Below are 13,374 nucleotides of genomic sequence, written 5' to 3' on the forward strand. Positions count from 1 at the left end.
ACAAACTCTTCAGCTTTATAATATTAGTACAGATAAAAAACTATGAAACCGAATCGGCTAAATTCAGCACTGTGTTATTAGATTTACAGCCCATATAATATAACCTCTGTCAGAATAGTGCTAGTAAAAGAAGGAAATATGATCGGGTATCTGCTTTGTAGGATACGATTGTTAGTACAGATTTTATGAGTTTCAGTTTCTTTTATGTTGTTTAATATTTATTACGTTCGTGTTTGTTTATGTGTGTGCTAATGTAATGGCTTTGGATATTCGTTCGCGTAGTTGGTACCTTTATAGACGTGCAGGTTTAAAATTATTACCTTAGATATGAAAATAAATAGGAATAAGCATAATTTATAAAGTGTGTTTAGGGAGTACTTTGATTGCTTAAGGCCTTACTTTTGTAATATAGTTTTAATTTTATCTTGTTTAATATTAAGTCATGTTTATTATTCCTTATAATAATCAGGTAAGTAATGTTGTTTTTTATTCAAAATTATTATACTAGATAAGAGAAGAAATATTAGTATAGGCACAGAATATATAATAGTACTACGTGTAGGATATAAAATTATAGTTGTTTCGGATATACTGTAATCGCTTACGGCTTTACTTCCCTTTCGTAATTATTATTGATACATTTCGTTACTTTTTCCTCAGTTGTTCATCCACTCGCGTGGTTTAAGATGAAAGGGCTCTGAATACCGTGAAATCAGATACACTAACTGTCTAGATGAATCCAACCAGAAGAGAAGATAAAAAGAAATTTAAGAGAGTTCTCATTTTTTAATGTTTAAGGTTTTACAAAGAGTCTATTAAAAAAAAGCTCAATTATGTAAATGTAACTGCGATTAATATAAAATAGTGATTTTTCTTATAATATTTTTATTTTTATTTTTTTCTTTTTAATTCACGTAGTAACTATTATCTAATCTTTCCTTAAATTTAAGCAATGTTATAATCATTTTGACTCAATAATTGACTCAATATAATCAAATTTGTACCTATTTTTTCAGTGAATACACAAAGTTTATAACATAAAACAATATTACTTTTTGAAATTAAATTACTGAAAATTTCACTGAATAAATTTAGTATATCAAAATTATTCTATATAAAAATAGCACCCCTGAATATTATAACGAGTTCAACATTTGACCTCCAAAGTCTATATCATTGTATACAGTCTCCGAAGTACTTATCGGAGGAATCTTTACATTTCACGTCTCACGGATTATCTGAGTGCTTTGGTTTCAAAGTAATCAAGTAAACTCAAATTATATTATCTTCTAGATGTCTCTAACAAATAAGAATGTTTGCTCCACTTAAATAAGTATTAAAATCGTAGCTTCCATCCAATTAATACTAGACGAAATTAATTTTAGATTCAAGATTCCAATTTGTTTTAAAATTAACGAAGATTGAATCTTATAAATATTTGGGTAACCTGGTATTACATGGAAACGCGAAGGCTAAATTTACAATGTTCGCGAATGTACGTAGAAATTTGTGCAAAATTATCGTCCTATTATGAAGGAATATGAATAAATGAACATCATGGCGTTCACCAGCGGTTTGGGATGAAAATTTGTAGGGATGATAAATTTTACTGTATATTATTTGATTAAACTCGTTTTTTTTTTCTATAATAACACAGACTATCATCATACACACATCTTCAGAATCTTTAAGTACCTAATTATTATACATACATCTTCAGTAATCGTAGAATTGGGTTCACTAAAATAATCTCCTCAATTAATAGAGAAGTTATGATTACTACGTATTTTTTAGGGCAATACTCAAAACTATATACCTATAAATTCTTCTATACCTATTATTTCAGAATATTTGGGTAGAACCGGGGCGAGTCATTAAATAATTATAAAATAGTCCTTGATTTTTTTTATATCCTAAATTTTTTTAATCTACGTCAGTCTTAGCTAATATTGAAAAGTATTATTATGAGCCTATTAAATGAAAGAACTAAAACATAGCCATTAGTGAGTATTAAAGCTTTGGAAAGCTTTGGAATTAAGAATTGTTAGGTAAACTAACTTTTTCTATATTTTATAATGTTGTTAGAACCGCATTATATGCCTTTTTAGTTATTCTGCAATGCCCTATCGTAAATTATTATGTTAATATTTTTTCATATCTTCGTATGAACAAATTTTCAAAGAATTGCTCATTTTTAAAGTTTACAAGTCAAAGCATATTTTAATTAATTTGTATCTTTTCCAAGGATTTTAATTTATAAAATATCCGATCTCGATGCTTGGGTGAATTTAAATGTTGTATCAATAGACCAATTTTTTATGAACTATATAAGTAGCAACTTATTAAAATTTTATGTATGGAATAAAATTTTCAAATTATAGTTACGAACAGCTGTATTTTTCTTTATGACTAAATTCTAAATTATTTCTTAAATTTTATTCTTTGAAAGTCGAGACTTAGATAGTAAGAATATGATTATTTTTAATTTTTATCATTACAAAAATCTGTATTTTCTAAACAGTGAAATATTTTAATGAAAGGACACTTATTTCTACACCACATTATATTCTTAAATTTTGAAGTTCATGCATAACCTAAAATATACCTACGTACCATGTCTTGTAATACAAAAGGTATTATATTAGTGTTAAAATATCATAATTATTGTTCAGCTTATGAAGCTTTTATATCAAGTGTTATTCATTAAGAATCTATAACATATTGTGTTGATATCAACTTTAATAAGTTTGAGCCATGTAGGATTATATTGTTGGCCCTAAATTTTACTGAATTGATTAGTTCAGATCTTTCTGAACTGATAAACACAGTTTATTATGTTGATATTTTAAATTCCTTGACAATAATGTGTTAATTCATCAGAATTATCATACAGCCGATGTCCAAAGTTTAAAAGTAATTAAGTCACGTCTCTAATAAAGGAACTGCGGTTTCGCATCCCAATGGGGACATAATTTAATTAGCTTCAAAGTCCACTTAATTATTTCTAGTATATCTTCCCAAGCACTTTTGTAAGCATTTGAAATAATAATGAGATTACCGTCGTCAGTAGTATAAGAGCTCGGTCAGATAAATCAATTTTTGTTCGTTATTAATTATTCTTTAAAGGTTCCCAGCGATTTGGGGGAATTGTTTCTTCACTACATAGTATAAAACAAGGTCACTTTCTCTGTCCCTATGTCCCTTTGTATGCTTAAATCTTTTAAGCTACGCAACGGATTTTGATGCGTTTTTTTTAATAGACAGAGTGATTCAAGATGAAGGTTTTAGTATATATAATTTATTAGGTTTTAGTCAAAGCGGGCGAAGCCGCGGGCGGTAAGCTAGTAACAGATATATTGCACGCCTCATAAGCGAAGCGTTGAGGTGGGTACTACTGTCACTTCGCGCAAAACATCTGATTTTTCAAACTTAAAATGTCTCTAGGTATCATACATTGCACTTGTAAGATAATACATACACACACATATTAAGAAAAAACACTATTTTTAACATTCATTATATTTTTGATGTCATTTTTGTTATTTAAACTAGTTAAAAAACAGTTTAAAAAAGTTCAGTCTTGGACGTCCGTGTGTCTGTATGTGCGGAGGATTTTCTTGTTAACACGATAGCGACCGAAATACTTTACTAATCGAGTCTTTTTTTTTTCTCTTACGCTTGAGTATGCTCAGGAATAGAACCCTTTCATTTTTCAGGGTCTGATTCGATGTGGTTTAATTGTTATTAAATAAACAAAAAAAAATATCGACTGTTCTCCTTAGTATATCTATATATATTCTTTATTTTTTTATTTTTTTTTTATATTTATAGTGTACTCAAAATTCACCATTATAAACTCGATTCTTTATACTATAAGCCTATAAGCCAAGGTTTAAAAAAATAAGTTGGTAGTCAGTCCCTTAAACCTGCGCAGTTTCACATCTAGGTGGGGCCACAAGAAAAATAGCTCAATTATTACGGTACCGCTTTCTTTACTTCTCCAACTGTTTTATTTTATTTCTTTTGTATATTTATAGTGTACTCTTTATAAATAATCAATTTTATTGTAAAGGATGAGATTATGAGGCGTGCACTTTTGGATTTTCCAAACTATTTTAAATTTTCAATCATTTTGGTTTTCGAATGTAAATCTTATTGGTAAATTTCTCATGTATTTTGTTCGTGTTTTATTTACTCAATTTGGAAAAGCAAAAATACAAAAGTTCTCAGAAGTCTGTGACTTTTCCGGTGAAAGATAAAGCAAAATATTTTGAAGTTCATGTTCGACTAAATAAAAACAAACGAAAAATTTCTTGTTGTCCCCATGCTTCCAGGAAATTTTCTACATTATTTAAACCGTATTTAATTTTGAACAACAAAATTATTGAATAAATAGATGTCTTCTTGTCCTATAAATAGTTAAAAATATCATTTTTATTAGACGGGTCCTCACAGAGCGAGCAGCCTCGCGAAGCAATTACTGCGTGACGCAGTTCGGTCAGCGTGGACGTGGCGAGGAAATGAAGGCACACGCGCATATCTTGTCCAAGTCACGTCCATAATACCTATCAACTGCTCCCAAGCCGCGTCTTCACTGACAGAGCTGCTTCATTACAATCTCTTCAAGTCTCCTCTTGAAATGTTTCCTACTATCTCACAATAGGTTTTGTTCCAGCTTAACATGCAAGTATCGTGGGTGAGGCACCGTGACATTCACCTGCTGACCGTTGGGAGGTACACCTACACGAGCGACCAGCGGTTTCGAGCTATACACCTTCCACATTCTGAAGACTGGACTTTACAGGTATATTATAACTCTTTACTTCTTTGACAATCATTTTTCAATCAGTCGAGATTCCTTCGGCTTCTTAAGGGATGTAGACAAGATGACAGTTTTTTGTACATAACAGCTATGAAAGTATCAAGTTTTTACGTCGTTAGTATTGTTTATTTCTTTTTAATTTAATGTTATATTCGTGAAACAGAGTTCCTCGTAATTTTTCGGAACAATATGCAGATCGTAATCCTAGGAATAAAACATGTATATTGTACATACCATAAACCATACAGATAGTACAGATGTATAGTTGGCAGGTTTCACAGCACCGTAGCTCTCTAACACAAACGACTTAATCCTATGTTCCCAGAACCAGCAGAATTTCAAGTCCTTACTAAACGCTATATTCAATGTATTATGAAATAGATACCATTGTGAAACTGGAGCTCCGCATTGAATAGGCGTTTGACTAATTTACGCAACGATGATAGTTGTTTATCGATACCGGTGTTTGTATTGTTTTATAAGTAGCATTTAATAGGAGCTTTAATAATTTAGAATGAAATCATCGCAATTTTGTGTTCATAACATGATGATAAAAAAATTTTATTCCCACAAAAATCCTTATAATATCTTTTTAAGTAATCCTTATACTAATAAAAAAAAATGTTGTGTGGTTTTATGAAACCACGGTAAAAGTGAAACTTTTTTTCACACTATAGACATTTAACTAAAAATTATCGTATTTGTACGATAATTATCGTACGTATCGTGCGTCACGCGACATGCGCTACACAGACCAAAAAGTTTGAGACGATGTAATAAAAGTTTCACTTTATCATGAATTTTAACCCTATTATTGGAAACTTTTCGATTAAAATTCGGCAATGAACTTATGACACTACTAACAAATTACCTACCTATATAAAAAAGAGGTCAACACCGCATGCACAAGCTAGTGTATAACAAATCTATCTATAACCTATATTGGTGAAAGGCTCTCGAGCGAATTCCCCATTAAATTGATATCGTTTATAGTACATCGTTAACGAAGAAGCTTCCATCGCAATGCGCTTAGCATCATGCGGATATAATTAAAGAAATCTCATTTCACACCAAGTATATTTTAATTTAAATAATTAAAATAAATTTCGCGGAACAGAGCATTGTTCATTTAAAAATAGGACCTAGTATAACAGTCATAAGATTTGCATTAATACAGCAACTCCTCATTTTGAAAAGCTTTTGTTATTTTCATCGCCGTACTGAAAGTTGTCATCATAATGATGGTCTTTGTTTTCTGTTGTTCGCGATATATAGGCATTCATTTTTAAAATATCGTCTCTTATGTGGGAGTTCGTATAAAACTTGTATATAACATACTTTTTCATATTCTCGTACATAATTACGATAAGTGTGCCGGATAAATTCCATGTTATTTTTCAGTATCATTTCAGTTGTAAGTATTCTTTACAATATGCGATAGATGCATTGGTTTTGTTTATCTTACATTCTTTACATCAAATAGATTCTTTTCACGATTGAGAGTAATTAAAAAAAGTAATACATTGTTAGTGTCTTGAGCATTAGATAAAAGTAAAACTGATTTATGTACATATTGTTTTTATTTATTTATTTAGAGATCCATTAATGTTAGTACTAGTATTAAAAATATACTAATTATTATCAGTTGATGAGGCACCTTATCAACTGATAATATTTTGTGCATTATTCGAATTTTATATGACAATAATTTTCAGTTGTTTTTTGTGTTCAAATAATTCAAATAATGTAACAAGTTCAAATAATGTAAGGAATAGGTTACAATTTATAAGTTCATAATGATATAAGGAATGAGCGATTCTATTTTATATTTCTAATTATTAGGTATATAAATCTAGATAATAATACGTATTTGACATGTAGGTACACACATACACATTGTTTTTCCATTAACTTTGTTAAAAGCCTATGCTTTGTTAGCCCAATGGCCTTAAATTGACCTACAACCAGAGCCATTAAGGCGGTATTCAATAATGGATATTTAAAGTGCATTTTGTTTTCACTCAATATTCATTAAGAAATAATAACACGCCTCATACTTTAATACTGATTTTTCTGTATATTTGCTTTTCAGTTAGCTATTTTGATGAAATGTTTACCTACATACTAATGCATTTAATAATTTAACATTCTACATTCTTCATTTATATCTAAGAATATACTTCTTTGTTACTATAATATCAAATGCAATAGGTTGTGATTCATTATCTTATTTTGCATATAAATCTTATACAAACCAATTACTTGTAGCGTCTAGTTCTTCTTTGAAGGATCAATTATAAATGTATTATATAGAATGTTTATATTAACGCCTTTATCCCTTTAAAATGGATCTCATAAACCAATTAAACTATAAAATGATATTAAAGTTCAACAAACGCCCTTCAATTGAAACATCATTAAAACGAGACAAGTCATTGAATATCAAACAATGCACTGGATCAGCCCCGCCTAAGATAATCTAATACTTCAGTTCAACTCTAAGATCTATTGTTATTGAAATATGCAGCAGACGAGAAAATTGATCATACTAAAATGTATTGTTGTTTCAGATAAAATATCCACAACACAGGGATTCTGGTATTTACGAATGCCAAATATCGACGACACCACACATGAGTCATTTTATTCATTTAAATGTTGTCGGTAAGTTCTCTTTCATTATTTAGAAAGTATGTAAATTGGTGACGTTTGCGAATTTGCATTTTAATTTGATAGAACGTTTCATATATTGTCTTTCATACATTTGAGGGTGGAATTTTTACGTTGCCTTAGAATTTTTCATTTTATTTCAAAATACATAATATGATATCACACGTGTAACAAGTAGTGAATTATTAGTGGATATTTTTAAAGTGTGAAAAAAACAAATTAACATTTTAAAAAATGTTGTTAATATATTTACAAAGAAAAATGCTTTCACATAGTATAAATCTGTTATTTCATTCAACTTTAACCAGTGCTAAAACAACCACTAAACAATGAACGAAAACGCACTCTCATCATTTTTGATTCGCTTGATTTATTATTTGCTTATTTCTGTTTCAAATTTAACGATAAATAATATTTTGTGGGAGGTCAACGACTGCCTTCTAAGTTCTAACCTCTTATATGTAGAGGTCAAAATTTATTAAATTTAATCTCCTTATATTTTAAAGTGTGATATGTCATTTGTGGCATTAAAAATTACCTATATTAATATTTTGAATTATTTCTATTCAATTAACACACCTCATCTCATAGATCCCTATACAAGTGATACAAAATATTAAAGATTATAAGGCAGCATTAATAACAAATAGTTTACAGATAATCTATACTAATATTATAAAGCTGAAGAGTTTGTTTGAACGCGCTAATCTCAGGAACTACTGGTCGATTTGAAAAAAATTCTTTCGGTGTTAGATAGCCCATTTATGGAGGAAGGCTATAAGCTATGTATCATCACGCTAAGACCAACAGGAGCGGAGCAATGCGGACGAAACCGCGGAGCACAGCTAGTATAGTTTCATACGAGTTATAACAACTTAAGATTTTCTTTTTATAGTTGTTCGTAATCAGTTGTTAGGGTTTGGTAAAAAGTTTTAAAAGAGCACAATTTCCGATATAATCACCCAAAATAAAACAAAAACAATACGCTCTTCATAACAATGTATCCTTTTCATAATTATAACATTGTGATACGCGTCTTATTAAAGAAAACAAACATAATTAAAGGTTGGAAACAAAATAACACGGCGCCGTGTTTCTTTGTTGAATTCCCCGCGTATGACGGACCGTTTTCCAATGTACCTTGTGTTTGCGTTTGAACAAGAAAACTAATTAACTCCGCTATATTAAGACACGCAGGCCGTTACAAAATACGCATAATAGACTAAGTTCTGTTGCTATTTTATTTGGCTGGATTTTATGAGCAAACTTTATTGTTTTGTTGTTCTTTCGCAATTACGTATTGTGACTTTCGTAATTAAGCTATATACAAATCGGTAGGAATGTAAATTGATTTCTTACAGTTGATGAGAATTGCTGTTTTATTCACTATACATTTAATTGCGTAGGTATTGATTATAGATGCTAGAGTGTATCAGTAGTGTAGTATAAGTAAAAGTAGCTAGGTACATTATTTTTGATAATTTTTACTATTATTATTCACATATACATATACATAATTTTAAATTAAAAAATTTTTTAAAAAAGAAAAACATGATATGAACATCGTAGCTGTTCTAATGAATAAAAACCGCAACATGATTATTTACTGCAATAAATAACAAAAGCATTTTCCATCAAGGTATTTCATCTTTTGTGTAAACGTAATAATCTAGCTTTTACCATTGTATATTAGTTGTTTACAAAACACAATGTTTACATCGTATATTATCATGTAATAAAGACGAGGCGACTACCCGAGAGTACTGTAAAAAATGTCTGCAAGACCAAAATTAATTTTCAACAATGCTAGCTGCGTCTTTTGCATTTTCATTATCTTTTTACCGTCTGCCATGTTATTTTAATGTGCACTTTATAGCTCTGAAGGACAATTTAAAATGTTTAAAGAATGAATAGTAATGGCGTTGAATTGTAAGTGATTTTAAAGCGTCTGGAAAATATAATTTCTTTCATAAAATTTTTTAAACTATAAATCTTATATTTATGTTGTAGGTAGGCTTATTTATAGTTTAATCATACGTAGGCGTTATTTTCGATTTAACACTAAATTGGATGTCAGGGTAGATGATTTTTATTTTGTGAATGAATGGCATCTTTGATAAGCGGTGAACACTTCTAAAATTATAATCAAATATTATTTTTCGAACATGTGAGTTGTTATTTGAGTCTCGAGGGATATATTTAGGTTAATAAAGTCTTATATCGCTAGTTAATAAAACTATTTTTGTGTTTGTTTTGATCAAATAACATTACAACACAAATTGGGCTTCAATTTGGTTGAATTAAACCAAGACAGTTTTTGCATTCAGAATCACTTCTCTTTAAAAAACAAGAAGAGGATCTGTAAACAATAATACGTCTGCAATTAATTATCCAATATAATTTTGAATATATTAAGAAAGAAATCTTCAAAAGGTATCTTTAGGCTACCTCTTATACGCGTTGACTTCTCGATTTTTATAAGCCAAGACGCATACACAATGCGATAGACCCATTAATTATTGAATTGAAATTGACTTATTACAACATGGCTTGACCCTTGGCACTGTAAGCGAACCTTACGTCAAACCCAAGGGTTGCGGTTTAAATCCTGCAAAGGTATGGGGCCCTTAACCTTTAACTAAATGCCTCACAGAGATAACAAAATCCCAGAGCGTTTGTTATTACAATTTCTATTCATTTCACCGTTCCTGTGTATTGAAATCAAAAAACATCAGGAGAAAACACAGTTCTCCTTCAAATGTTTCTCTATAACGATCAGTGTCTGTTTGTATTAAACTACGTTATATTTAATTTTATATCAGTTTCTCGAATTAGCTCAGATAGTTACCTGTAGGATTTTATGATCACAATACAATGTAAGAAATGCATAATTGTTGTACATTTTTACTCTTAGAATATTACAGTTTTTTTTAACTAATAACTTTACATCATATTATGTCACTATAGCATAGTTTATTTTTATAAAGCTCATTAATCTATTCAAGTTTCTACTACCTTTTACAACGTTTTTAACAAGCATCATTACTTTCCAAAAGATTGAGTAATGATAGATAAAAAAGTTGTAAAAGACTCATTATTTTCCGTGTCCCTCAGTCAATTATTATTTAACTCACATCTACCCACGATTCCTATAATTGCGTCTCACAAACAATACATCAGCCGCACTCAAACATTGTCCTTACAATTTAATTGGATTTGTTGCAGAACCTACAACGGAGATAATTGGCGGGCCCGAGCTATATATCGATCGGGGGAGCACTATAAACTTAACGTGCGTGGTGCTGTACTCTCCTGAACCACCAGCGTATATTTTCTGGAACCATAATGATGCGGTTTGTGATTATATACCTTGTATCCTTGATATAGAGTTTAATTTATAACGTGTAAATCAATCAATTTTCATTCGATCGGCTGAAGTAGATTTTATTGTATTTTATTGTAAAGATAGACGGTTATTTTATTTTCTAACGATTGTCTGTCATGTTGGCAGACTGGTAATTAAGTGATAATATACCTACTTCTTTTGCTCGTTCTTATATTTAACATGCATTAGGTAGTTGCCATGATATTTATAAAGATCAGTAGCCAAAATTGTGATCGGTATTCTCTATCAACAAGAAAAGTTCTTTCACTCAGAGTCATATACTCGAAAATACAATCAAAATATATATTAATTACTTACCTTAATAATGACGTCACTTCTTACCTTCTCTACAACGAAAATTCTCTCTTCTAGATAATAAGCTACGACTCGCCACGAGGAGGCGTGTCCGTGGTCACCGAGAAGGGGGAGACAACCACGTCGTTCCTCCTCATCCAGCAAGCTAGACCCTCAGATTCTGGCACATACCAGTGTAACCCGAGCAACGCGCAGTCTAAGAGCGTTGTGGTGCATGTGCTTAATGGTAAGAAGACGTAGTAGATGATAGATTTTGTTTTTTAAAGGATGTTGTTAGGTAAATAAGAAAGCGAATAAAGTATAAAGTGACTTTTGATATTCTTGGCATAAAATGAACAAATAAAGGCTAATCAAAGCAAAAGATAAACAGACGAACTTTCAAATAAAACGACATCTATAAAAGATTCTTGATAACGCAACTGTAAAAGTTTCATAAACATTTTCTTTTACATTATCAAACATGTTATTTACTCCCCATTTTCCTGTAATTACCACCTAACAATTCTTACATCGATTTATCATAATGACTGTATTTATTAATGATGACAAATCGCCCACACAACACCATTTGAAACAGTGAATATGTAATGAAGTCTGAAGCGACTGATTTTATCTTACGATTTCCTTGACCCAGTACGAGTCGTAAAACGGGTCACTGTTGAATATAAATTTTCCAATCTTCAGTCAACATTTTGATTCCCTGTCCATAAAGAGATTAGTTTTATGATAAACGCCCTCGGTACTTACAATAATTTAAGATGAAAGACGATTACAGTGATAAAAGGTTCAGAAGCTTGAATAAAATATTGATGACGTGGCTGAAAAATTTTGGGGAGATTTTAGAAAATGATTTCGGACGCAGGCGAATTCATAAATAATGTTGTATAGAAGAAGTAAAAGATAATAATCGAAGAATAATGTTGATATTACTCTTGTTTTCTCAATTTTCCTTCATCATTTATTATTTTTTACTGCAAAAAGTAACCTGCCGCCTTCCTAGTTCCTACTGATATTTTTCAATATATTCTCCAAATTATATACTATAGAGATAAAAATTCGCTGTTTATTTTTAAAGATAACTCACATGAACTAACACATCAGACAATACGGTCTTTGTGAGGAAATGCCGGTTTTCCGACCGAGCTGCTACATTGTAACCACGAACAAAAGTCACTTTAAACTGTATTTCGTGTGAATAATTTCCGTAGGCTTCACCAGATATTTATATATTTATATGCTTAATAAAACAACATGTTTATTTCAGTTTTTTAATAACCAATTAACATATAACGGATATTGAATATTGCTTTAATATTCATCATGTACAGTCAATAATTTAATTAATTGAATGCTTTATTTGATTTAATAGCCTGCAGATTCGATAGCATGAAATCTCTGATAATGAAAATAAAATACAAGTTGTAAAATTACAAAAAATGGATGCATTAATCAATTTGTTTGAACAAAAGCATTTGAAAGTTTAATTTCACTAGTAGACATACATACTACAGTTAATACCATCCCTTTTAGAGTCGAAAAGATCAACTATTTTTTCACAATAAGAAATAACGTTTTGACGTCTTAACAACGTCATGTAGTCGCGAACCGCGGGCAGGCTGATTAACACTGTATACATTCCAACAATCGGCAATGTTAAAGACAGTTTTAATGTTTGCCGCAGAAGCAAACTCGATTTTTCCCCTCTCAGGTGAGTACCCAGCTGCGATGCAGCGGGGTGGCCGGAGCTTCACACCACATACGCACTGCGTTCTGCTGGCCGTGGCCCTCTTGCTGGCGGTCTCTTGACAAACACTGAATGGACATTTGTAAATAGTTTTATCTTGAACTGGGTGTATTGACCTTTGTGGATTTCTGGGAATATGGAAATGACATGACTTTATTGGCCCTCTTCACGATGGGCAGAGTTGAGCGAATTGTTTATTGGTAATCGCTGTAATGGCGGAATCGACGATCATTTGTTGGGCTAACGTTCTCGATTGTGAAGAGGAACCACGATGGCCATGTGTTGGCTAGTTTGAATATGTACAAAGTAAACTATGATTTCGATATCTTATTGTAATTACTATGTTAATGTTTTATTGCATTAATCAGTAAAGTGATGTATCGTATATTTGTGTTTTATTTTAAATATGAACGTGAAAAATATAGCGTGATTGTAAAT

The 13,374-nt window shown here is 30.8% G+C and overlaps 1 protein-coding gene across 4 annotated transcripts in view; it reads left to right on the forward strand.

Annotated features, from left to right (window-relative positions):
• Window positions 1-13,070, forward strand: part of LOC123691721 (lachesin-like) — an 80,035-nt gene extending 66,965 nt beyond the window's left edge. The window contains exons 4-8 of one of the 4 annotated variants that reach the window (XM_045636254.1): window positions 4,664-4,804; window positions 7,393-7,486; window positions 10,718-10,845; window positions 11,250-11,418; window positions 12,874-13,070. In XM_045636254.1, coding sequence (XP_045492210.1) covers window positions 4,664-4,804; window positions 7,393-7,486; window positions 10,718-10,845; window positions 11,250-11,418; window positions 12,874-12,998 — 657 coding nt within the window. In that variant the 3' untranslated portion in view covers window positions 12,999-13,070. The remainder of the gene's footprint in view (window positions 1-4,663; window positions 4,805-7,392; window positions 7,487-10,717; window positions 10,846-11,249; window positions 11,419-12,873) is intronic. The other 3 variants (XM_045636256.1, XM_045636255.1, XM_045636257.1) reach the window with 3 other exon arrangements.
• The last annotated feature ends 304 nt before the right edge of the window (window positions 13,071-13,374 follow it).

This window comes from Colias croceus, chromosome 5 (assembly GCF_905220415.1).
Source record: "Colias croceus chromosome 5, ilColCroc2.1".
Classification (NCBI taxonomy): Eukaryota; Metazoa; Arthropoda; class Insecta; order Lepidoptera; family Pieridae; genus Colias; species Colias croceus.